The 26,237-nt window shown below is 35.6% G+C and overlaps 1 protein-coding gene across 1 annotated transcript in view; it reads left to right on the top strand.

The window, feature by feature from the left end:
- Positions 1–26,237, top strand: part of gria1b (glutamate receptor, ionotropic, AMPA 1b) — a 46,080-nt gene that overhangs the window by 18,162 nt on the left and 1,681 nt on the right. The window contains exons 4-15 of the mRNA XM_042710923.1: positions 3,618–3,802; positions 5,324–5,377; positions 6,977–7,135; positions 7,429–7,596; positions 8,510–8,614; positions 8,975–9,085; positions 11,043–11,249; positions 12,226–12,686; positions 19,591–19,789; positions 20,605–20,852; positions 23,034–23,148; positions 25,496–25,630. Of these exons, the coding sequence (XP_042566857.1) occupies positions 3,618–3,802; positions 5,324–5,377; positions 6,977–7,135; positions 7,429–7,596; positions 8,510–8,614; positions 8,975–9,085; positions 11,043–11,249; positions 12,226–12,686; positions 19,591–19,789; positions 20,605–20,852; positions 23,034–23,148; positions 25,496–25,630 (2,147 nt within the window). The remainder of the gene's footprint in view (positions 1–3,617; positions 3,803–5,323; positions 5,378–6,976; positions 7,136–7,428; positions 7,597–8,509; positions 8,615–8,974; positions 9,086–11,042; positions 11,250–12,225; positions 12,687–19,590; positions 19,790–20,604; positions 20,853–23,033; positions 23,149–25,495; positions 25,631–26,237) is intronic.

The following is a 26,237-nucleotide window of genomic DNA, read 5'->3' as shown; positions in this document are numbered from 1 at the left end:
TCGCTGTATTAAGGCATCATAATTTGGATTTTAAAAATGCACAGGCTTTGATCCTGTTCCTCTGGGTAAAGGCTGACAGGGAACTTATAATTCAGTCAGCATGACTAAAAGAGATTGTCTTTTGAAGTTGGTAAGTGCTGCATGACCACCCAGATCTCATTTTAAACACAGTTCAGCCCTTTTAATCAACTTTTATTTAAACTACTTATTATAATCTTTTTTCTTTGAGTAATAATTATTTTTTTTTTATTTAGTTTTTGTTTTATGCTTTTTCTTGTAATGTTATTTTATATGTATTCTTTTGTCAAAAATGGCTTACATGTTTAACAAAACCATATAAAACCAAAAATGTTTACTAAATATTAAACTAAAGAATACATTTAAATTTATTGTTTTAGAGGTTGCATTTACATTTAATGATTTAGCAGATGCTTTTAACCCATCAAAACTAACAAAAGAGAAACAATATTTAAGTACAAATGACAAGTCTTTGTTAGCCTAATGCAGTACACATAGCAAGGTATTTTATATATGAAGAGTTTGGTTCCAAAACGCTATAAACGCCATTTTAAAAAAAAATTCTGCCAAAATCAGTATTGTATCTGGTCGGTATTGAAATATAAATTTGTAATTTTACGCAAAACGCGATATCCTCCGCGTTATTCTGTCATGTTTTCTCACTTTTTTTTCCAAACCGCGACAAACGCCAGTCTCCTTTCTTTACAGAATGCGATATATCCACTCAACCAATCATAGCACACCATTCCATGCACTCTAGACAATAATGCGGGCGCTTTGAATTAGTGATGGGAAGTTCGGATCATTTTACCGACTTAGATCGATTCTTTTTTTGACTAATTTCATTCATTTTCGTTCATTTTAGCAAAATGTAATTAAAATGTTTTGTTACTTCTCTAACACATCTACTACTTACGCAAACGTTGATCACAATACAAACAATACAAAACTATAATTCTATAAGAAACAGAAAAGATTCATTCATTATTTATCTGGGTCTTTAGCCTATGATTAGTTCACCTCACCTCTTATCTGACAAGGCTTCGGGTTTGAGTAGTTTATCACGTGACAGCCCCGAGAATTGATGTGATTGTCATGCGCATGTCATCAGTAAAGCCGGTTCTGTGATAAATCTCCATCGCGTGCTTTCAGATGGAGCGGCATTTAATACACAGAGCAGTAGATCACTGACAAATTCTGCAATATTGTGTTCATAATCGTAGATGAGTCATATTCGATTATAAACACGATATTGCGTAGCTTGTCAGTGAAAGTGTTTTTATTAATGCCATTAATATTTTGGTTAATACAGCGTATAGCACTAGTCAACTAAATGAATGTAACATGGCAAAGATGAATGCACTTTTGATAGTTAGTTGAATGTAAGGGAAATATCATTTTGGAATTTCTTTGGTCTAATGTGATATTGTTCATGTACAGTATGTTCATGATGATTTTTTTTTGTTGTTGTAATTAATTTATAGCATTAACAAGATGACCTGTTGAATTTATTTTGGGAGCGATGACTGATTGAATGTATTTTTAGTCCAGTACCTGTATATAATATTAGTATTGAGTTCAGAGTTCAGTAAGTTCAGAGCCTGTCATATGTGGATCAACTTATTATGTTGTGTATTTTCAACAGTTTCAATATGAAAAAATAACTTTTATATTGATTCATTGGAAAAAACAAACCATCAAACAAAATGTGTCATGGATTTATTGCATTTTGGAGAAAAAAATAGTAAAAATTTTATTATAAATCTTTGAAAATCAAATCTGGATTTGAATTTTTAATGTTATTATAACCTAAAGATGCTATGTGAAAGTTTGAAACAGAAAATTGGTGGTTTTCATCTTGCCACTTTCTTGGTAAAAAAAACACATTTTTACTCAAATTGATCAAAATGGATTTATTGCATTTTGGAACCAAACTATTCATATATATATACACACACACACACACACACACACACACACACACACACACACACACACACACACACACACACACACACACACAATGAGATAGAATAGAAAAAATAGAAAGCTAGTGTTTTTTTGTAATAAAAAAGATGATGCCTAAGGACTCAGCTGCTCGGATTGAGTTGGTCAGGTCATTCCACCAGGAGGGAACAGATAATGAAAAAGTCAGTGAAAGTGATTTTGTGCTTCTCTGAGATGGCACAATAATGTGTTGTTCACTTTCAGAATGCAAGCTTCTAGAGAGCACATAACTATGAAGTAATGAATTTAGGTAAAGGGGTGCAGAGCCAGGGGTGGTTTTGTAGGCAAACATGCCTTGAATGCCATATTGTCAATGCTTTGAATTGTATTTTTAAGCTTGACACGTATAACAATTTTTCATTTTCTCTATCTGGAAGACTTTTATTTGTCATTTACCCAGCTAAGGTAATGGTCAAATAAATAGAGGAATTTGATTAATAACATTCAATTCATATTCAATAGATTATAGGAGGCTAGGAAATCACTCTCCTTAAAAATACAGATGCTACTAAGGAGCGAATCATCTTTCATTAAACTAATTATATCAGTGCATCTGCTACACAGGAAACAAGCTGTCAGTGTCGGCAGATAGTTCCTGTTTGAAGAACAATCAGCCGTTCTTTCTTTTATTAGTTTCTCTCCATATGCAAGAAACCATCACATGACCAAACCACATGCAGGTAACCAGAAGAAGTCGAATGATCTGAAACGATGCGTGCTTAGTCATACATCGTGTCTCTGCATGGCGAGAGAGGTCCAATAAAATAGTTTGTCAGTTCTAATGAAATTCACAGCAAGGCATCCAAATGTTGGCCATTAATATCACATTATTTAATTTCCTCTAAGAAAAGTATAGCTACAGTATACAGTTCATACAATTGCCGGTAGTGGCTTTTGATCTACTGGATAACAAAAGGCAGTTCCTCAACGTGAGGTTCTAAGATAATAAGCACTAGAGGAAAAAAAAAATCTGAGAATTTATAATGTGTTGTGGTGTTTGGTGTTGGGAGTAAGTAGTAAAGAGCAAGCTAGAAGTAATGAAAGAGCACTGTTTAGTGAAGAAATAAATGTTGCATATCCAAATATTTAATTTAACCATGATTGCTCAAGGTTTTTCTAAAATGTGTCCAGACTAAACAACTTCAAACACGACTCCTTACAAAAACACCCAGAATTTTCCCTAAGATGAAGAAAATAGGAACATTTGAAGTTCAGTGTTTAGCTGTCCATAATTCTAAGCAGGAGATTCTAAGTGATATGAAAGCAGATGTTGATTAGAGCTGGAGCAGAACAGTGGAGACCCCCTGCTGAATGTGGAGACAGAGCTTCTCCTCAGGAGTACGTGACTGAGCATGTGTTTTTTTTCCAAATCAAGACTTTACTTCCCAGAATGTTACAGTACATCACTAAAGTGATATTCACAGAGTTGCATCACTGTCTTAAAATACTGATGCTTTGAAGAGGTACAGATGCTTCAACATATTGTGCTGAAACAAATGTGTATCCATGCAAGCAGCTGCCTATTAAGAATATTCAGTTATAGCCATGTAAGTCTTCTAACTGAGACTTTTTTTTTTTTTTTTTTTTTTTAGGTCTGACTGTGCTACAAAAGATCTTGGACACTGCTGCTGAGAAGACATGGCAGGTGACATCCATAAACTTTGACACCCTGACAGAAGCAGCGTTCTTGAAAACCATCCAAGATCTGGATAATAAGAAGGAGTACAGGGTCATTCTTGACTGTGAGCTAGTCAGACTCAACTCCATCTTAAACTTGGTGAATGCTTCATACGTTACTATGATTGAGAACATGTTTTTCATTTTTTTTTTTTTATTTTGTATAGTGCTTGTTTTTTTGTGTGTTGTATGTTTTTTAGTTTGTTGGTCCATAACCAAAATGTTGATATTTTTTGAGTTTTTTTTTTTGGTTTTTATGTGGAATTAAGTGGAATGGATTGTAAAATGTGTTAGACTGAGCTGAAAGTATTAAGCTAAGCATTCCAATAGTCATACATTGTTATTTACAGGCCTATATTTACACATTATAATTTAAAATTATGTAACAAATAATATAAAAAAATGAGTTTTGCTAGATATTGGTTAGATATTTTTCTTTGTGAGGGATTCAGTATAGTCTTAACACACATAAAAAGTCTTGGTAACAATTAACTTAAAGCCTTTATATATAATGCATTATAAAATTAATTTTAATGTGGTAATTATGCTTTATAATGGACCTTATAATGCATTGAATGAGCTCATGAATAATTACAACCACCTCTGTAATGCATTACCATTCTTATCTATTCATTGTTACACCTTTAGAAAGTAATGCAATAAAACACATCACAAACAAACATTTAAATATTGGTTGCAATTATTTATAAAATGATATAATGCAGTATCAGTTAACATTATCATTATCATTATTAAATAACATTATCAATACCTTTATAATGCATTATACATAAAGGCTTTAAGTATATTGTTACCTACGTTCTAAGTACAACACAAATTTATACCTTTGTTAATCATTTATTTTATCTACAGTTTCCCCAGTTCATTTCTTAGTTTCTAAAGGAATTCCAAGTATTGTCAAAAAGCTCTGTATTTATGTTTCATAATTCACTGTGTATTCTCTTAACTTAATAGCCTATAGACACTAAATAAGTTGCTCTGGGACATCTGCCTTCATTTTTAGAAATTTTATGTTGACTTCATTATGGAACATTACATGTCTTCTTGGATAGCAGATAATTTCTCAGTACACATTAAAGTTATGTCATGTCTTTCGCGGAATGATTTGAGAAACAATGAATTCCTCCTTCAGGCACACCGAGGCAATTACTTTTCTCACCGTTCACCATCCAGACAAGATCTCAAAGAAACCACTGCCAAACCCAATGATCAGAAATCAGCATCTGATACAAGTAACCCTGATGGTGTGCTTCCAGAGGCCCGCTGCTGTTCACAGGTGTTACTGTGGTCTTCATGCACATGTAGTCATTAAGTCCTATAATTGGACTTCCTGTGGTGACAGATGCCAAATCCTTCTTTCCTCCTTTCCATCTCGTGTAGTTCCGACTGCCCCTTCTGATCACAGATATTCCACACCCAGTGAACTTAGGAGGGTGTGCAATTAAGTCCTGAATGATGGGACCTATTCATCACTATTTAGAGAGCAAGGCTAAAAATGATATTTTAATTGGAGTCGAATGAAAGAGGCCTGCCATTAGCTGTGGCGAAAGAGAGAGGGTTGTGCTTTTATGCTCTCATGTGCGTTGCATTTGTCTTTTAGATTGCGGCACAAAAAAAGAACTTGAAGAACTACCATTACATACTAGCAAACCTGGTAAGTGAAGAATCCTGTATCCTTCAGTCCTCTTTGGTCTGCATGAATGAACTATGAGCCTTGAGGCTACTTAAGATGTATTGTCGGTTAACCTCTTGAAAATTGACTGGAATCGCAAGGGAGCGCTCAGACGAATTGATGGTGGTGTTTTACATTGCTTGGCTACTTTTTCTCCCTTTTTTCTGTGTGACTGGGGAGTGTGCATGATTTTAAATCTGACACACAATGTAGACAGATTGCAGATTGCCCTCAGAGCTGACAGAATTAGCATTTGTACCCTTTCTTGAAGGCATTAGATGCCCTTTTTTTGCAGGTGTTATTGTTAGCTCGTTTTGAACTGCAACATAAAATATGGGTCAAACACCATTGTTCAATCAAAACAAAATATTTTATTGTTGATTTGGCTATATATTTTTGTTACCCCAAATAACAAACATAAGTCTAGGGAAAAATAAGAACAAAAAGGAAAAAATAAATCAAAAATAATTCTAACAAAATCTCTGCACTACATGACATAAAGGTACAAGAAAAGTGATCAGTAAGAGGTATGTTTATTATTAAAGGTTTTTTATGATGTGTCTGAAATCTGTGAAATAATACAGCATTTTTGGACTTTGGATATTGTTTTGTTTTAATTTTTTTTTTAGATTTTATTTTGAATCAATTTTTTTTTTCCATTTTATTTTAGCTATGGTACATTAGAATGTTTCATTAATATTTTAGTTTCTAATTTTCATTTTTCTAGTTTCTATGTTTTTAGGATGGGTTTATTAACTTCATATTACAAAATAATAGATATAATTGGCCGACTAAAGAAACTGTAATGCAGCACTGAACTGTGACTTCACAGGAAGCATTGTAAATGTATAATTGGGTTCTGTGATGGGTAGAAAAGAAAATCCTCCATACAAGACAAGTACATAATCCAATTCAGTGATGATGAGAAAAGATGTCATCCCATAACCAATTATGATGAAAGTAGCAGGGATGCAACACTTTGTGTTATAGAGTCTCCTGGGGTTCATCGCCACATGGGTCTGTCACCCAGATGTGCAAACATACACGTAAACACAGATACAGTACAATTAGCTGTTATCACACAGATCCTGTGATATTTACCCAGCATGCATATCTGTGTATGTCTATGCATATCACTGTATCATTAGCTCTAACACTGACTCTCATGTTTTATTTTGTATTGATATATTTTTATGTCTTTGTATTTGTATGTATAATTTGTTTTGTCAATTATTACCATAACTGTGCCATAAAGTGTTGGTTTCTAATAGGTAGTTTTCTAAGATAGTCAAAGTGTTCTAACTTTGAGTATGGGTTTATATTATGTTCTATTTGACTGAATACTATTTTCTGTTCAATTTAACTTATTGCTTCAATAGAAAGTGTAATAGATTTTTAACTCATTTTATTACTCTGAAATCTAACACAATTCTGATATTAAAAAATTATTGCATTTGCTTCTTCTTTTTGCATTAGAGTACACTAAGTGCTGAAACTTGTTATGTTAAATGTTGGTCTGTGTATCAATGCAGAATTGAGAGATGTATGAATAATTGGATATTTTGATGTTTTTGCCTTCAGGGATTTCTGGATCTTAATCTCACAGAGTTTAGGAAGGGAGGTGCCAATGTGACAGGCTTCCAGCTCATGAACTACACAAACCCTACTGTCAGCAGGACGATACAGGACTGGCTGGAGTTTGACAGTAAAGACTTGAAAAGTCCCAAAAGGAGGCTCAAGGTAAAGCAAGGTCTTAGTAATAAAAATATGATTTTAAATGCTCTCATGATGGACTTAAAAAGGTGTGTGCCCTGCTGAAAAGACCTTGAATTTCCATTTTGATCCTGCCTGGTTAATGCATTTAAGAGGTGAATTAAATCTTGCTACTTAAACTTGCTACGAAACATATCCATGTATGCTGGTGACCCTCTATGCTGGTCTTTTCAGCAGGGCAAGTGAAAGCCAAAGGTTGGGAATTAAGTCTTTTGTCCTTTTCCCCTTTTAATTTGGGACGTGTCTGTGGAACATCTCAGTACACTGGAGCGCTCACATATGACGGGGTGACTGTCATGGCCACTGGTTTCCAGAACCTTAGGAAGCAGCGCATTGATATCTCTCGCAGGGGGAATGCAGGAGAGTGTCTGGCTAACCCCCCTGCACCCTGGGGCCAGGGCATTGACATTCAGAGGGCCCTGCAGCAGGTAACCAGACACTTTTTTTTGTTTTTTAACAAAGAGAGGGGGTTGTTAATTTTGTCTTTGTAAGTGGAGATGTAGGAATTGGATTTTGCTTTTTTACTGACTTGGAAGTCGAACGATGAAATAATGCACTGTTACTATATAACCTGCCCACAAACAAACATAGCACATCAGGGTCATCTTAACATCCAAAGTAATTTGATTCAGCCTCTTTATGCAATCACAAACTGCTTTTGTTTCATCCACTATCTGATGAAATTCTTAGCAATCATATAGATGTTGATTTTAAATACATTTAGACAAATTGAAAACAGCTTCTTTGCAGCGCCGCGTACATATTAAGAGGATGCTGATAAGTTGATTGGGCTTCGTAACTTCTCACTGGGCATTTCTTTTTTAAATCAAGTTTCTGTTCAAGACAAAAAGGTTTTAGGGGCTGGTGCAGATCCAATTTTACCACCCATAACTATCTTTTCAGCTTTTAAAAATGCCATTTATTTTTCTACATGCAAAGTTAGGGTTGCACTAGTTAGGGAAAAGGCTCATTGCAATTTATTTTTTAAAGCTCCAGGTTTGCTTATACTCCAGGTTTAAGCTTCTCTTGAGTTGACAACAGCCGGTTTATAAGCACTTTTCATTACAAGTTCGGGAACAAAATTTGAGACACTGAAAACGCAGGATCAAGAGCTGCTTGCGTGTAATGGAACACACAGTACATATATTTATTCAAATAAATAGCAGCTGTTGTGATAATCACACTAAGCCATAATGATTTTCGTTTTATTTTAATTCATCATGTAGCCCAGCATGAGTATCATTTGGCTTCCTGTGCAAAAATGTAAATCATTGTGAAGTTCTGCATGAATGATGAAGATGAAATGATGAACAATCTGATTATGTGTGATTTTCTCTGTAGGTGCAGTTTGAAGGGCTTACAGGACATATTCAGTTTAATGAAAAAGGACATCGGACAAACTTCACCGTCAGCGTGATGGAATTTGGCCCAAATGGACCCAAGAAAGTAAATCGAATCAAAGTTTTTTCCCTGCTTGCACACATGTTGTGTCCATGCTTACCAGCACATCTCAATAATCATACATTCTGACTTCTCACTTGAAATTTTAGAAAACAGATCATGCTTGACATTTTCCTGACATAAATTTGATTCGGAATGTTTAACCTGAGGTTGTACCTGAAACTTCAGCACTGGCTGTGATGAAAGCGAATGAAGTGTTAGTCACAGGCAGGCTTAAAGAGCCGCGTATGCATTTCAAGTGATTACAGCTCCTCTTAAGCCGTCAATATGAATATTTAACATTCTAAATATAGTGGCTCTGAAATTCCTGTGCACTGCTGTGATATTCCTCTTTTCTGCCTGCAGGTGGGCTACTGGAACCAACATGAGAAATACGTGAACACAGCTACTTACAGCAACATGCTCAATGAGACGTATGGACTGCAAAACAGGACCTATGTAGTCACCACCATCTTGGTGAGTTTTGGAAAGATAGTAGATTAATTGTTAGTTGTGCTTTTTTATTGTTGTTTTTTAAAGCTATTTCTGCTCATCTGTTCTGGCAATGTGTCACATACAGTGTGAATTACAAATCATCATTATCATCAAGATGAAATGGTGTGCATGTTTTCTGTGTGCGTGTGTATGCAGATAATGATCCTGATGTGTGTGTCATTAAGCTGAAGTGTGCTATTCTCACTAAACAGCATTTAAAAAAGTATGGTTCTGGTCAAACAAACGGATAGTTCCACTCTAAATTCATGCCATTGTTTGAGCCTATATTACTGTGTCAGGCTATGAATGGTTAGCAGTAAAAATATAAAAGGTTATTGTGAGTTTTATTTTTAAAGTCTTATTACAAGATCTCAATGACCTTTTTAAGTATGAAACGGGCTTCAATAATATTGAGAATGGACAGGAAAAACTTTTTTACAAGTTTTATATACAGTATAAAGCTGACAGATGGCCCTCAGCCATTGTTAGGCTATAGTTGAACGTCTCTCAGCTAAGTTCACTCTGATTGGCTGTTCAGCTTAGCCAACCAGTGCACAAGAAGAATAGCAGAAGTAATGAACGACAAAGCCAAGAATGAACATGGAGGCTGTTCTCATTTTACAACTGAGCATATCCATATCGCATATATTTTTATAATGACATGGCTGACTGGAATGTATAAAGTTAAGACCAACTGATAAGCATGATTCTTATTCAAAATAGTAAGCAAGCCAGTTTGTATATCTGCAGTACTAGTTTTAGCTTCCCTTTTGAATGACAAATATAGACTACTGTCACTTTCTGGTATAGATAGTTATTTCCTCTCTTGCAAACGCAGAACATATGTGCTAGTTGGCCATTGCCTGCAGTCTTTGTGGTGTGTTCAAGCACATTTTTTGGCCTAGATGCAGGTGACACAAGGCGACAACACAGTGTGCTAGTTCTGTTGGTTTGTGTATCACGGCCTGTTCTTCGCGGCGCCTTCAGATCCAATCACTCCCATTTTACTGAGTAACCACAAACTTGCTAGAGCGTACAATAAATTCATAAAAAAGCATTAGCAATATTACTGTCACCATGTACATAGTTATATTTTGGTGTTTCTGGTAGGTTATATCACTTGTTTCATGGTAAAAAAAAAGCAATAGACAAAAAAATAGTAAAGAATTGATAATTTACTCAGAAGATTTTTGTTCCCTGCCTCTGGGGTGAATCACCATCCTCTCAGGAAGGTGAGAGGTAGTGTGAATCTTTTGAACCCTGCTGGGTTTACTGTTCTGCTCATTACGGGCACAGTTTGTGGGTTGACTCAGAGTTTTGAGTGTCTATTAATCTTATTTCAGTGGAACTCCAAAAAGAAATACCCTCATTCCCTTGACTGTGGTTAGACAGCTGTACTATTGATTTGTCTTTTATAATAGACTACAGAACTGTAATATTATATTTGTTATTTTTTTTTGTTTTTTATTATAGTATAGAGATGTGTAATATAGCGCAAGGTTGGGGGTTCGATCCCCGGGAACACATGATAGGTTAAAATTGATAGCCTGAATGCACTGTAAGTCGCTTTGGATAAAAGCGTCTGCTAAATGCATTAATTTAATTTAAATTTAATTATACCCATGTATGAGGAAGCACAGGTGTGTTTCCTCATACAGCTGTACTATTGATTTGTCTTTTATAATAGACTACAGAACTGTAATATTATACCCACACATTTCAATGTATTTCTCTTGTTTTTGTTGAGTGTTTTTTTTTTATTGTATAAGCTGAGAAATATGCTGGAAATGCAGAAAACATTTGATGTAGCTGATGCAAGATTTTCTTTCAAGCCTCTTTAGCTGCTCTGAATCATGTAGTAGCCAAACAACTAGACTGATCTGGCCCTTGCTACCACATGAAATAAGAAATGCAAAATTAATATGTTCTTTATCCTTAGGAGTCTCCATATGTGATGCTGAAGAAGAACCATGAGCAGCTCGTGGGTAATGACAAATATGAAGGTTATTGTGTGGAGCTGGCTGCAGAGATTGCCAAGCATGTGGGCTATTCCTACAGACTAGAAATAGTAGGGGACAGAAAGTATGGAGCCAGAGACTCGGAGACAATGATGTGGAATGGGATGGTTGGAGAACTAGTGTATGGCGTAAGTAGCTATTATCTGTGAATATTATCAAGTTTTATTTATTGTAGTCTTTCCACTATTTCATTTTATTTAACTTAATTTAATTTAAATGGGCATATTAACTTCTTGTATCTCTAGTGTACATTAACAGTCACTTTAGCTTCAAGCTGCATTTCCTTCATTCCTTGGAGGTCCGGTCTGTAACAGTGACAAAAATCTTTCCTGAAATAAGTTGAAAAGTACTGGCAAAGTTTGCCGCAGAACAGAGAACAGGACACAGTGTGTCCAAACCTCAGCGCCTCAGTTTGAACAAAAGTTTTTTTGTCTCTTATCACTTATGAAGTAGATTTTCCCTACTGCCAGAGCATGTTAGTGCAATGCCTGACTTTCTGGCAATTTTGCAACATAACAAAGAGTCCTAACAAAGGCCAATTAGCAAGATATAATTCATAATAGCCAAACTCAGGTGCATGTGAGGTTGGCTTTTGCACACACTCAGTTTTTTTTTTTCAGAGCATTTTTACCCTGAGGCTGTAGCATTAGTTGCTTTGGAATGCTAAGCAGTGTCAGATGTACTCTGTCTTCATTGGGCTAAATGTGTTAGTTGGTTTCAGATGTTTTTTGGTTTCATTTGTCTTCTGTTTTAAATGAGTGATGCGTTTTTATGATGGGTTGATATTAATATTGTGTGAGGTATTGTATTGGGGATTCTGTTTTGAGTGGATCTGACACGCTGTAGTGATTCATAATACTTGAAGTTATTTATATGTTCATTTGCTTCTAAAATGGTGGATAAAGCTTTGGGTTGGTTTGCGCTTGATTTGTAATTCCAGTGTGTTCTGAAAACCTACAGAGGATCTGCCTTGTTGCATGCAAACTGGATCTTAAAGCTTTGCAAAACATATTCTGAATGTTTGATTGCGTCACTCTGAGAAGCTGTTGAAAACATGATTGTCACTCTGCCTCTGCTTAATGATGTAATCATATTGTCTTATAGAAAGCAGACGTAGCTGTCGCCCCCCTCACCATCACTCTGGTCAGAGAGGAGGTCATCGATTTCTCCAAGCCCTTTATGAGCTTAGGTATATCCATCATGATCAAGAAGCCCACAAAGTCCAAACCAGGTGTCTTCTCCTTCTTGGACCCACTGGCGTACGAGATCTGGATGTGCATTGTGTTTGCCTACATTGGTGTGAGTGTGGTGCTGTTCCTGGTGAGTCGCTTCAGTCCGTACGAGTGGCATGCAGATGATGAAGACGATGGAATGGAGCAGCAGAACCAGAACCAACCACCGTCACCAGAGCACAACCAGTCACCAAACCAGCACGGTCAGAATCAGAATCAGCGAGAGGAGAAGCAGGAGAAGCAACCTGAACACACCAATGAATTTGGGATCTTCAATAGCCTGTGGTTTTCCCTGGGAGCCTTTATGCAGCAAGGATGTGATATCTCACCAAGGTAGGTGGAAATGAAAAAAAGCCATTTTCATCATCATTATCATATTTGTTTCATCTTCCACTGCTGCATTTTCTTTTGGCTGACTCATATTCCACAAACAACATCTGTTATGGAGAAAATGGGTTGTAAAATAAAGATGATCTTCTTAATCGTCTGCTGCATTACACCATCCCTGAACTACATCTGAAATGCAGATCATGTTGAAATAAGATGATTCAGAATATATTAAGAAAGGAACAGGGAGATTTAATTTGAAGTCAAGGTAAAGATTAGGTTATTGACTGACTTTTATGACCAAAACAGATTTATTTTTTTAGTGTCTGATTGCCTACATGCAAAACCAATTTTAATATATATATATTAGGACTGTCAATGGATTACAAATTTTGCTCTAATTAATTACACAGTGTAGTGATTAATTAATCTAATTAGATATTACAAAAAGTAGCTTAATTATGTTGTGTAGTGATTAATTAATCTAATTAGATATTACAAAAAGTAGCTTCAGAATGTTTTCTGTTTTCATTTGAGTGAACTATCCCTATCACACGAGTTCTTTTTTTTATATAGTTTATATATATATATACATATATATAGAATATATATATATATATATATATATATATATATATATATATATTTATATATATACCATATATATATATAGAATATATGATTTTGTGATATATATAGCAGTGTTTTTTATGAATGATTTTTTTATGAAATGATGGTGGCAGTAAATGTCTTAATGAAGTCATTGAGTCATTCATTTATTCACTTGATACAAATCGATTAGAGTACTGCCCTGCAGAAGCTACAGAATATAATTACATGTTTCCCAGAAGACAAAATAAGTTAAATTTACCCTGACCTTCAAATTCTTTCCTATCTCTTTGGCTGAACTGGCACTTGTTCACACAATTCTTTGTCGCTAGCATTAGTCATGAGGAAAGTGTAACCATAGGTGAGGCTAGTGTTGACACCCCTGATAGGGTATTCTAGCCTCATTATGTGCAGATTGGCCTTGAGCCTCTGGGTATGCTGGCTCCTCTGCTAGTGTTTGACATTTTGGTTGGACATGTATATCCTTGGCTTGAGGGAATAAAGCAACACACTCAAACTAGATTACACTGCCAGAGAGCGTTCCATGACAGATGTGATTGTCTGTGCCAGAGCACTGTGCCTGACAGTGTTTCTCCATTCTAGCTGAGGACTTCTGTGGAAACTCCATCACCTCTCCGCTTTGAGCTAAAGAAGGAATGCTGAAGTAATGGAAGGTTATGAAGTCATTAAAAAGTCCTTGATGTGTTTGAGGGAGGTCAGTGGGTTTTCATGGTTATAAAGTCTTAGACTGAACTGACATGGTGCTGAGTCATCATGTTCTTTTTACCTAAGGGCTTCAGACAGTGATAGGGAAACATATTCGGTCTTTCATGGCCTCCAAAAGTGTATTTTATACAGTTCTTCTTCCGATTTTTATTTATTTATTTATTTCATGGCCTCCAAAATTCTTCCGATTTTTATTTATTTATTTATTGTATTTTTTTGGTAACAGTTTTGTTAACTGATATGCAGTGCAGATTATTAAGCCTTAAAAACAGTTATAAAACAAAGTATTTGTAATAGAATTAGATAAATTATTTTGCTATAATAAGAATTTATTATTATTTTTGTTTTTTTTATTTTTAAATTGTTTCTTGATCTAAATGGCTAATCTAATATCTAATAATAAATGGCTAATCTAATAATCTAAATTTTTTTCTTTTTTTAAATATTTATTAAGCAATTGTTTCTTGATCTAAATGGAGAAGCAATCATTTAGATCATCGTAGCTAAATCATTAGCCTGTTAAAAAAAAGTTTTATTTTTGTTATAGAATTTATTTAGTTAATTTAAAATCTGTATTTTTTAAATATTAATTATATATTATTTTAGATTTAATGTTGTATTTTTTTTGTTTATCTAATATTATTTTTTTATATTAATATTATGTGTGTATATTTTACCTGTGTATTCTGTTGCGGTTATAGTTATATTATATTCCCTGATTATATTATACTGTATCTGTTAAGTTTAAAATTCTGTCCCTTGCTTATCTTAGAACAAATTGCTATAAAAGTAGTTATGTAAACATGCATTAAATAACTAATAAAAATAAAGTTAACTGTAAACAGGTGGTCATATTAACAGGTGCGCAGACAGATAAGGATGTTTAGATGTTTTTTTGCTTTAATTGTATTTATGTTAAAATTAATTTTAACTGTGAAAATGAATTTACACAGCGTTGGACTTGAGTCCTTGTGTTGGTGGGCAGTTGCATCTGTAATTCTTTTAACTTATTAATTCTCTCAAGATGTTACTGTACATAAAGGTGTTTGTTCTTGGACTTTTTGGACTGTGAGGCTATTTGTCAGCCATCTCGGTATTTGTTATTTAATCTAGGAAAGTGTTTTTTAATGAGGATTTTTTTTGGTAGTGAGGATTGTGTGGGCTGGTTAGAGTATTTATGTCTGATTGGAGTATTTTTCTCTGACAGGAAATGTCAGAGCTGCCACTCAGAGCTCTGACTGTTCACATTGTTATTCACTCCAGCTCATCTGTGCCATTGCTTCATAAAACTCTGTTACCTCATCTAGCCTCTCTGATTCTCTGATTAGTTTCTGATGAGGTGCTTATGAAGGGATTTCATTAATTCATTATTTCTTACAAAGGTGCCAAAAACAAAGTCTCTTTGAAGTCTCTCGAGACAGATAGCAAATAGAGAAGCTACTGTAAGCACGCGGGCAATCAAAGCAATTAACTCGGTTCGAGCAATGCCGTAATCTGAAGTCAGGAGGAGATGGCACAGATGATTAGCAAGCTGCAAAATGTGAGCAGAGAATTACCGAAGCACAACAGCCTGGCACGACTCTGATTGTATATAAATTAATAACTCAACGATTGCTGCTTTTCTTTTAGTGGTTCACCCAGAAGTGGGAATTGCAGACTGTTTACTATGCATGTAATTTACTATTACTGTCACGTCCACTAGCATCAACACTGTAGCATTTCATAGCACATTTGGGTGTTGTAGCACTCCTCTGATAGTAAACAGTAAACAGTGGCTTATGTGAACTGTCTTTTTAGATTCTGACTGCTAAAAGCCACCTGTTAGTAGACACCGTCTGTGTTCATCTGCATAAATTCTTTATTTGAGACACACAACTTGATTGCTGCAGCGTTAATTGGGTTATTCATTCATTAATGTGATTTATTTCTCTGCTCTGCATCACTGAATCTGACATTGTTTTAATTAAGGATTAAGTAACACAACTGTTGAAATAACACCAGCAAGCACGCTCTGTCTGTTGTTCTGTCTATCTATTGTTCTATCTATCCATCTGTCTTTCTGTCATCGTCTATCCATTTTGTGATTGTTAATCATTCTGTCTGTCTGTCATTCTGTCATTGGTTATAATTCTGACTATCGTTCTGTCTATCTGTCATTCTGTCTGTGGTTCTGTCTGTCGTTCCTTCTGTGTAACATTCTGTCTGTCATTTTGTCTGCGCATTGTGCTGTCTGTCTATCATTCTGTCTGTTGTTCAGTCTCTGTCGCTCTGTCTTTTATCCTGTCTATCATTCTGTGTTGTTTTGTCTGTTTATTGTGCTGTCTGTTTTTTATTCTGTCTGTCTGTGGTTCTGTCTGTCTGTCATTCTCTCTGTTGTCCATCTGTCTATCATTCTGTCAATTTATCTTTCTCTCTCTTGCCCTGTCTATCGTCATGCTGGTGTATCATTCTGTCTATCTATCATTCTGTCTGTCTCTCCATCATTCTGTCATTCTGTTTATAGTTCTGTCTGACTATCATTGTGTCTGTCTGTCGTTGTGTATGTCTGTCATCCTGTCTGTCTATCTACCATCATCTCTGTGGTCCTGTATGTCTGTCATTCTTTCTGTGAAACATTCTATCCGTCATTCTGTCTATTGTCTGTCTGTCTGTCTGTCATTCTATTTAGCTTTCTGTCTGTCGCCCTGTCTGTCTGTCGTCATGTCTGTGTAATGTTCTTCTGTCTTTTTTTTTGCTGTGTGTGTGTGTTTTTATTTATGTTTATTTTTGTGTCTATTATGTCTTGTCGTTGTGTATGCTTCCTTTTGGTCGTTCTGAATCATTCGTTTTAAACAATTATGTGTAGTCTGTCTATCTATCATTCTGTCTGTCTGTTGTTGTCTATCATTCTGTCTGCCTGTCGTTCTATTGTTCTATCATTTCTTTTTTTTTATTTATATATTATTTTTATGATTTTTATTTTTTAATTTTAAGTCATAAGATCTACAAGCAGGAGCCAACTTGTCCACGCTAACCGGCCAAATCTTGACACCTTAGAAAATAAAAAATTGAAATTGAGTTGTTTTTGCATTTTGTGTTTTGGTGTTTTAAGCAGTAAAAACCATAATAATTATAGTGAGAATGACCTCCACTGAACAATTGCTATGAATCTCTTGGTTTTAAGAGTGCTCACTGAGGGATGGTGTAGATGTGACTGCTAGGAAAGCTGTCACATAAAGGCCAGATGTATTTTCCAATGATTTAAATTAGCCTGGAGGCCAATGATCTGTCTGTTCACACCTGCTAAGGAATAATCCAACTGCACTCCAGGATATGAGCGTGGAAAAGTGTGTGTGTGTGACTGAGAATCAGAGCGAGTGGTAACCCAGAGGAAGCGATACATGTTGTGAGCCTTAGGAGCATTATTTGAGAGGTGGAGTGTGTTTTTATGTCTGTATGTGTATTATAGACCATCAGGCTTTGCAGCGAGCATGACAGTTCAACCCAGGCTCCGTGGTGCCGCCTTCCTCCCGCGGGCCTCCAACTGTCACTTTAACTTTGTCCAGATTCCCTTTGCACCGTACAAAAATACTCTCCCGTTTACAATCACTTCCATACGCAATGACACTAGCAGGTCACATACACATTACGTTAGGTCACACATTTAGGTCGCAAGGGACGTTAGTGTAATTTCAAAATACAAACACACATACATAGAAGCCTGTAGGGAAGTGTTGCTCTGGCCTTTCCCACTGTCGAGGTGACCTTGCCATCCCGAGAATTTGGAAATGTTCTGCAGTGTTTAACAGAACTGTGACACCAGAGTACGAAGAGACAATCAGCATGTCACAATGTTCCCAACAGTGGCCGTCCGAGTTTCTGTAATGGAACGGACATTTGCTGCATTACAATGAGGAACGACAAGGAGACTTTTATTTTTAGGTTGTTACAGCTCTGTTGTGAGTCGTCATGTCTCCATGGAGATGGGATTGAGGGTGTTTGAAAGAATGTTTGTCCATGGAACCTTTTACTTTGCTTTAAGTGTAGGAGTGACCCATATTCTGTGGATTAGTTTGATAATTCATTTGGAGTATTCATTAGGGGATTTGCACTGCCGGTATTCTTCTAATGTGCAAGTTGTGTGTTTTCAAATACCTGTAATGGTTTTTAAAGGTCTTATTTGACCTCTCGCATACAGAAATGCACACATATATTTATATGCATGCAAAATGGTAAGAAAAACATTACACAAAATCTAATTTTGATATTTGAAGTAGAGGGTAGTTCTGTTAATGGCATTTAAGTTGACAATACTAAATAATGTAGACTTTTATTAGTATTAGTATCATGAAATACGATTTCTGTTCCGGATCTGTATCTAACATTCAACAACATGCATTATCATTCCAACAATGTTCCAACAACTTCCACTTTATAATGCGGAACATTTTGCTTCCCTATAAAAATTCAGAGTGGTTTATTGGCCCCTTTAATAACTGATAATATCAGTGGAAGCTGTGAAGAGAGAATATATTTCCCTTGAAAGTGAAAGGGTGGAATGGTGCACAGCATGTATTGGAAAGTAGAACTTTAGTGCAAGCTTGGCAGAACAGAATCTTTGATTAAATTTAACACTTTCATTCAAAGGGAACCGTGAAAGAAGAACAAGGTTTTCAGTGTTTGAGGCACTCAGATCAATAGACATGCATTGAGAAGTCACAGATCAAACCAGGCCATGTCTTCTGGATAAAAACATGAGGGGTTTATTTTACATTATTTTTTGTATTATTATTCACACAAGCAAGTAAATTTTGCCATATACATCTTAAGGGAGGCATTTTCCTCCATGCGTTTAATTTACTCAGCTCAAAAATGCTGACTTGTGCATTACTTGAGTCCATGAGAACAAGCTGTTTTCTAAATTAATTAAATCACGTTTGTTGTTGATGTTATTGCATATATCCAAAAAGTATAGTAACAATCTTAATTTCTTTGGTGTGTTCTTTAAAATACTTGGAATCATTCTTGCATACTTGCAGCTCTCATAAACTGCTTGTAATTTCTGAAATGTGGCTTTAAAAAAGAATATGTATATTTTCTCAGTATATGCGTACATTTAACTGTAGTGTATTCAGTTTTAATGCATCCAGCTCCTACTTTAAGGAAAGAAACACAATTATACAGTATATTACTAAGATGTTTTATTGTAACCGTTAACGCAGCAGTCCTCCAGTCTTTTCATTTAAGCTCATATAAGTGATGTTCCAGACATCTTACATGAGACAGTTCTGAAGATAATTAAATTCTGCCATACAAAGGCTGAAAATGACTTTACTTTTGTTTAAACTCTGATCAGGATCTGATTTATAACAATAGATCAACCATTAAGGCGGCCTTTCTTCATCATATATGTCTGCTGATAAAGTCATTAATTTATTAATTAATAATTATCTTTCCACTTTGTGCACAGCTAGAAATTAAAATTGTATTAAAAATGTGACTCTTCATTATGAGTCTAATTTGATAGAGAAGATCGCTATAATATTTCAGGCTGTTAACCACCTGTTTTGTTCTGCTGTACTTTTTTCCCCCACAGATCTCTCTCTGGTCGTATAGTTGGGGGTGTGTGGTGGTTCTTCACTCTGATTATCATCTCCTCCTACACAGCCAACCTGGCTGCCTTCCTCACTGTGGAAAGGATGGTGTCACCCATCGAGAGTGCTGAGGATCTGGCTAAGCAAACAGAGATTGCCTATGGGACTCTGGATGGAGGATCCACCAAAGAGTTCTTCAGGGTAAGAGGGAAGTACTTTTCTATACTCTCAGAAAAGATGTGCAAAAATTTTATCAGTACCCTCAAAGATTGTGCCTTAGCTTTGTACCTTATCTTCCACTAAAAGTGCATATTAGTACTTTAAGATACTAATATTCACCCTCAAGGTATTTATATGCACCCTTTAGGAGTAGATAAGGTACAAAGATGAGGGTACTACCCTGATGTGAAGCTGTTGTAGCCCTGAAGGTACTAGTTTTGCACATTTTATATGTACATTAAGTATTCAAAGAGAGAATTGAACAAAAATGGTTCTAGTCTTCCTGAAATGGCACTGTGAAAGACCATGATATCAGGTACTTTGCCTATTTAAAAATCCAAGTTTAGAAATGTAAAAATAGAATGAAGCATTTCAACTGTGACAGCTTTGTGTGAGGAAAAGCCATAAATTCAAGTTGTTATTCAATGATAATTGTCATGTGTGCTGTAGAACAAAAAATTGATCAAAAATAAGGTAAAAATAGTAATATTGTAAAATATTATTACAATTTAAAATAACTTTTTTTTATCTTTGAATCCATTTAAAAAAATGTGCAGTCATTACTCAAGTCTTCAGTGTCACGTGATCCTTCAAAAACTATTCTAATATGCTGATTTGATGCTCAAGAAACATTTCTTATTATTATCATTATTTCTGAAAACAGTTGTACCGCTTAATATTTAACTGTTATACATTTATTTCAGGATTCTTTTATTTAAATATGATTTTTTTTATAACATTATTAATGTCTTTGCTGTCACTTTTGATCAGTCTGACTTCATTATATCCATCTTTAGAGATCGAAGATTGCGGTATTTGAGAAGATGTGGTCCTACATGAAGTCTGCAGAGCCTTCTGTATTTGTGAAGACGACAGACGAAGGTGTCGTACGGGTGAGAAAGTCCAAAGGGAAGTATGCTTATCTGCTGGAGTCCACAATGAATGAATATATTGAGCAGCGCAAGCCATGTGACACCATGAAGGTGGGAGGAAACCTGGACTCAAAGGGCTATGGAATAGCAACACCCAAAGGATCCGCCCTGAGGTACACCTGAGCCTCCTAATACTTCAACCAATTTTTTTTTTTCTTTTTTGACAATGATTATGATGCTTTGAAAATCTGAGAGTTTACACTGGAGAGATGAGGGGATTACAAAATACAGTATTGTAATAAAGTAGCTACAACTAAAGTTAAATTAGACTTTGTCTTTGCTGGAAAGTTCTGTTTGTCCAAACTTAAACATCTCCACTGTAATCTCTCATTTTATGTGTTGACTGGAATTGGTTATAATTGTCTGTGTTCTGTACCATCAACTCTCATCACAGCAAAATTTGTACTCTTGTGTTATGATTCCATCATCAAGAGGAACATTTTTAATGTTTTTGAGTGAAAACCATGTCTCTTTTTACTTTTGCATCTCACTACATTGACTAAAAGCATTCCAAATACTTCTTTTTTTTATAACCTTTATACATGAATCATAGAACACATCCTTGTTTTTAATTGTGCTTGTGAATATGACTATTGTGATTTTTTTTATTCCACTAAATCGTAATTGAATAAGAGCTATGTGCCTGTTCAGCAGAATTTAACTGTATGGAAGAGTTCCCAAGAATTAATTTCAACATCTATACTCCATTCAACAATATACACTATCGTTGCTCACCAAGGCTGCATCTATTTGATCTATTGTTAATTTAAAATTGTTTGATTATTTGTAAATTTCATTACAATTTGAAATAATTGTTTTCTATTTTAATATATTTTAAGATGTCATTTATTCTTGTGATGACCAAGCTTATCCACCTTATTTTTCCTGTAAAAGTGGCCATTTGTAAATTTTATGTGTCTGGCTTCCAGTGTCATCTGCTTTCAGCTGTTTTTAGCAACAGTTTTTTGCTGCTTGATATTGCAAACTGGAGTGTCTTACCATAGTATTTTAATATATTATCTTAATTATGAATGCACTGGTTTGTAGCACAAGCAGTTTTACTGTTTATTGCGCTTTCTTATTCTTCTCGTTATTTCCCTACAGCGGCTAATGAACAGGCCGTCTCACACATTCACAAAAAACTGCTTACTTCCACATTGAAAAATAAGGTGGATATTCAGCAGTCATTGCCAGTGTCACATGATCCTTCAGAATACGCTGATTTGGTGCTCAAGAAACCTTTCTTATTATTATCAGTGGTAAAAATAGTGTTTTTGTGGTTACTGTGATACTTTTTGTTTAGTAGCCTAATCTTTAATAAATAAAAAATAACAGTTCTTTTGAACAGTTACTTTTGATCAATGTAATGCATCCTGTACACATAAAATTGCATATTGATTTTACAACAATGAGGCACACACAGATTATTTAAGGGAATTCTTAGAATACAAATACGTATAATTTTAAGACCTTTCAAACAGTAACACAATTTTTCACTTCTAGGAAAAAAAACAGAGCAGTCTTTTTTCCAGTCCGGAGCTAATAAACATAAATCAGATGTTGACTGTTGACTTTTTCTCTATCTTTCTCTCAAAAATCCCCTCTTATGTGCTCCATTTCAGATGTTGAGATGGTCTTACCAATCATTATCCTTCCTGACATCCTTGTTGTCTTGTGTACCCTGCAGATTTCAGATTAATGTTCATGGATGAAGTCTGGATTTGTTTTAGTCATCCATAAGCACACCGGCCTCTTTCTCCCCCAGTCTCGAGGGGTGCAGAAAGAAGTCAGGGATTTTACAGAGACAGACGCCGTCACAAGTGAGAATGGGCTGCATTAAGAACGCTCTGGGTTTGATTGCAGCGGTGGGATTCCCAAAGTACAGAATGTGCAGTGTCCTTCAACCGCAACCACGGCGTTATAGATTATCCAGAGCTAATCTACAGAAATATTGACTGGGAATACTGGGAATCCTCTTACTGGACCACGCTGTGTAAATCCAGAGCATTGCTAATTCGTCCTGTTTCCTCACTCACAATCTGGGTCTTGCTTGGTAAAATCTCTCATAATTTGGTCACAGAACATTTTTTTGTTTTTTTACACTTTAGCACAACACAAGACAACACAACTAATATCACATCAACAAGCCCTGCGGAGCCAGGCACACAATCAGATCAGTTTTATGTTCTGTTCACTTCCTCTACGACTTAATAGACTCACTTTTATTTGACACAACCTCTGCCTCGCCGTATCATATCACCAATGCTGACCCAGCTTATTTTATTATCATTTCAAAACCCAGTAAACCTGGCAGTGTTAAAACTGAACGAGCAGGGCCTGTTGGACAAATTGAAAAACAAATGGTGGTACGACAAGGGAGAGTGTGGCAGCGGAGGAGGTGATTCCAAGGTCAGCCCCAATATGAGCTATCCGGCGGGTAACCAGCACCTTGGATGGGGTAACCGGCAACTTCAGTTAACAAACACCTCGGCTGCCATTGTACGCTAATTGAAAATATTCCAACTCGAAGTGGTTTATTCAATATGAATGATATGTTTAAATGATTGGCGGTCAATTATAACCTTGTCATTTGAGTAATCATACTCAAAATTGTGCAAATCCGAGTGTTTTCGATCTCTTGCCGGTTACCCAAAGTGATATAGTAATACACATCTTGCCGTAGGGAGAAAGGTCACAAAGCTAGATGGAGTATTAATGCATATCACTTTGGCAGTGACAGTTTTCAAACTCTGTGACTGTGCTGTTTTTTCTTTTTTTCCTGTTTTCTTTTCTATTTATCTGTAGACATTTAGAACACATCAAAACGTAATTATGGGTGTATGTTTGCTTAAATGCTGAATAACATAAGATAACATGGGTAATGTTATTTATGTTATTTTCCTGGTTGAAATCCCCGTAAACCTAGCGGTGTTGAAACTCAATGAGCAAGCCGTCTTAGACAAACTGAAAAACAAATGGTGGTACGATAAGGGGGAGTGTGGAAGCAAGGACTCCGCCAGAAAGGTCAGTTCACTCATTGGTCCTTTCCCTCACTTAGAGATCTAGCTTTAGAGCTTTACTAAAGGCCCTGTCCTCTTCTCTCTCAGACACGCACCACAGCCAACGCTCTGTCTCCAATCTGCCATTTACCCAGAGACTTGTGCGCTTTGTCATCATGTTGCTGTCTGGCCCTTATTACTTCCCACATTACAAAATAGATGTGATGCTTGTGGTGTATTTATAGAAATAGGCAATGTGTTTTTTTTTCTTCACTCACTTCAGTGCTTCTGCATGGGCACTTGGTTCTTTGCTTGCCGCATTTACAAGTTATTGAGCTTTTCTCGCTCATTAGTTCTCATTCACTGCATTCATACATATTTGTGCATAAAACCTGAGTGCAAACCTCTTCATTCAAATCATCCATTCATCAATAAGTTTACAATCAGTTTAAATCAAATCAGTGTGTGGTGTATGGAAGAAAAATAATCATAAATGTGACCCTGGACCACAAAACCAGTCTTAAGTGTCAATTTTTAGAAATTGAGATTTATACATCATCTGAAAGCTGGATAAATAAGCTTTCCATTGATGTATAGTAGCTAATCTTAATTAACACATCAGAATAATATAAATATAGTATTTTATTATGCTTATTTCAAATGCATGTTACCGGTACCTATATTCAGCTCTGTTACTCTGGTGTATTTTATACATGAACTCATAGAAGTAATAAGGAAAGAGATATACCCACCTTGCCTTAGGTAGTTTTTATCAACACGTTTTATGGACAATGCATTTGATTTGTAAACATATATAATAAATAGAATTTGAAATGAAAACAAACCAGTATGAAAAGTAGTAGTTTAGTGTATTTTTCTCTTCATGGTATCTGCTTTCTCCTAAACTCCTCCTTATAACAACAGCAACTTATAAAATCTAAATCCATCCATCTATCTCAGCATGAGTAAATGGCAGTCTGGAGAGAAAAGTGTTGCCATGAAATGCCCTCTAACTGGATTGCTCTTCCCCTTAAGAGTCCTTCAATGCTGTCTCTGTCCATAGACAATGTGCATGCCAATGGATGAGACCTCAATATGGTTGCCAAACAGATGCATGTCACTGACTCCCACCACTCCTGACATGACGTCTCTGCCACCAGAGACAGAGAGAGATGCCAAAGGCTCTTAGTTATGACCTTTGGTTGAGAAATCTTAAAACACAGAAATCAAGAAATTTTATATATGCATGTCATTACAAAAAAAAAAAAACCGTTTATACCTGCATGGTTTTAAGTACTATATATTTTAAATCAAAGGTATAGATATTGTTAAAATGTAAAAAGGGAGATATATTAATTAGATTTATATTTTATTATAATTTTTTTATATTTATAATGCTTTGTTAAACATTAAACCAATATGCAGAGACAGCCAGAATTTGCTGAAAGATTAATGTTTATTCCAAGCTTGCAACTGACGCATGCATTTGCATGATTTAGGCAGTTCTTTTTTATTGCCGAGTCATTTTATATACTGCGACAGAATGAATATTATGAGTTATCAATTTAAATATGTAGTGAATGAATAAGTATGTAGATTTTGTTTATGTGTACATTGTCTTATATCTGTAAATATCATTTTGTGTGTTTATTGAGTAGCTGTGATAGTAAGAGATAATTTATGTTTGTTGTTCTCCTGTAATGTGTTTGTGTGACAGATCTCAGTGCGAGTGTTTGATTGTCGTCTCTGCTCTTCAGGATAAGACCAGCGCTCTGAGCCTCAGTAATGTGGCTGGAGTTTTCTACATTCTGATTGGTGGGCTTGGGCTGGCCATGCTGGTGGCCCTCGTTGAGTTCTGTTACAAATCCAGAATCGAGTCTCAAAGGATGAAGGTGTGTAAAAACCATGTTAATCCACCCTGTTCGGCATCTACAGCCCAGTATAGTGCAATATTTAGATATGTCCACATTTAATTATGGGCTTTGTGTTATGCACTTATAATGTTTTATAACTGCTATCATATGCTGACCTCACTTTCTCTGAGGGATCTGGCAGAGGAACATGTTGGCATTTAAGAGGTAATTGTAGGTGGGTGTAAACATCATACCACCCACTGCGCTTCTCTCTAATCCTGGAGCGGATTGCTCTTGAACGCTTACAAAATTAAGAAGAATACAGTGATTTATTTATATTTATTTAATTAATCAACATATTTTGTGGTTAATAATTTTTTTTTTTTGTGGTTCTTAGGGGGGTGTTATGAGTTGTTTTTTTGAGATGTTTATGAAACACATGGTGTTGCCTAAATATATTTTTCAGGCAGCGTCCAGGAACAGCAATTTTTAAAATGATTACTTTCCACATGAAATGGCTTGGGTACAGTTTCCTTTCTTGTGTTGACATATTTCTTATTGAAACAGGAAGTTTGGGCAGGGACATATTAAAATAGACCTAATGTGACGTTCTTTCTTCTGTGAAACATACAAAATATTTTCAAAA

Source organism: Cyprinus carpio, chromosome A21, assembly GCF_018340385.1.
Source record: "Cyprinus carpio isolate SPL01 chromosome A21, ASM1834038v1, whole genome shotgun sequence".
NCBI classification, from domain to species: domain Eukaryota; kingdom Metazoa; phylum Chordata; class Actinopteri; order Cypriniformes; family Cyprinidae; genus Cyprinus; species Cyprinus carpio.
The sequence above is the reverse complement of the archived record's forward strand: the minus strand, read 5'-3'. Positions and strand labels throughout refer to the sequence as shown.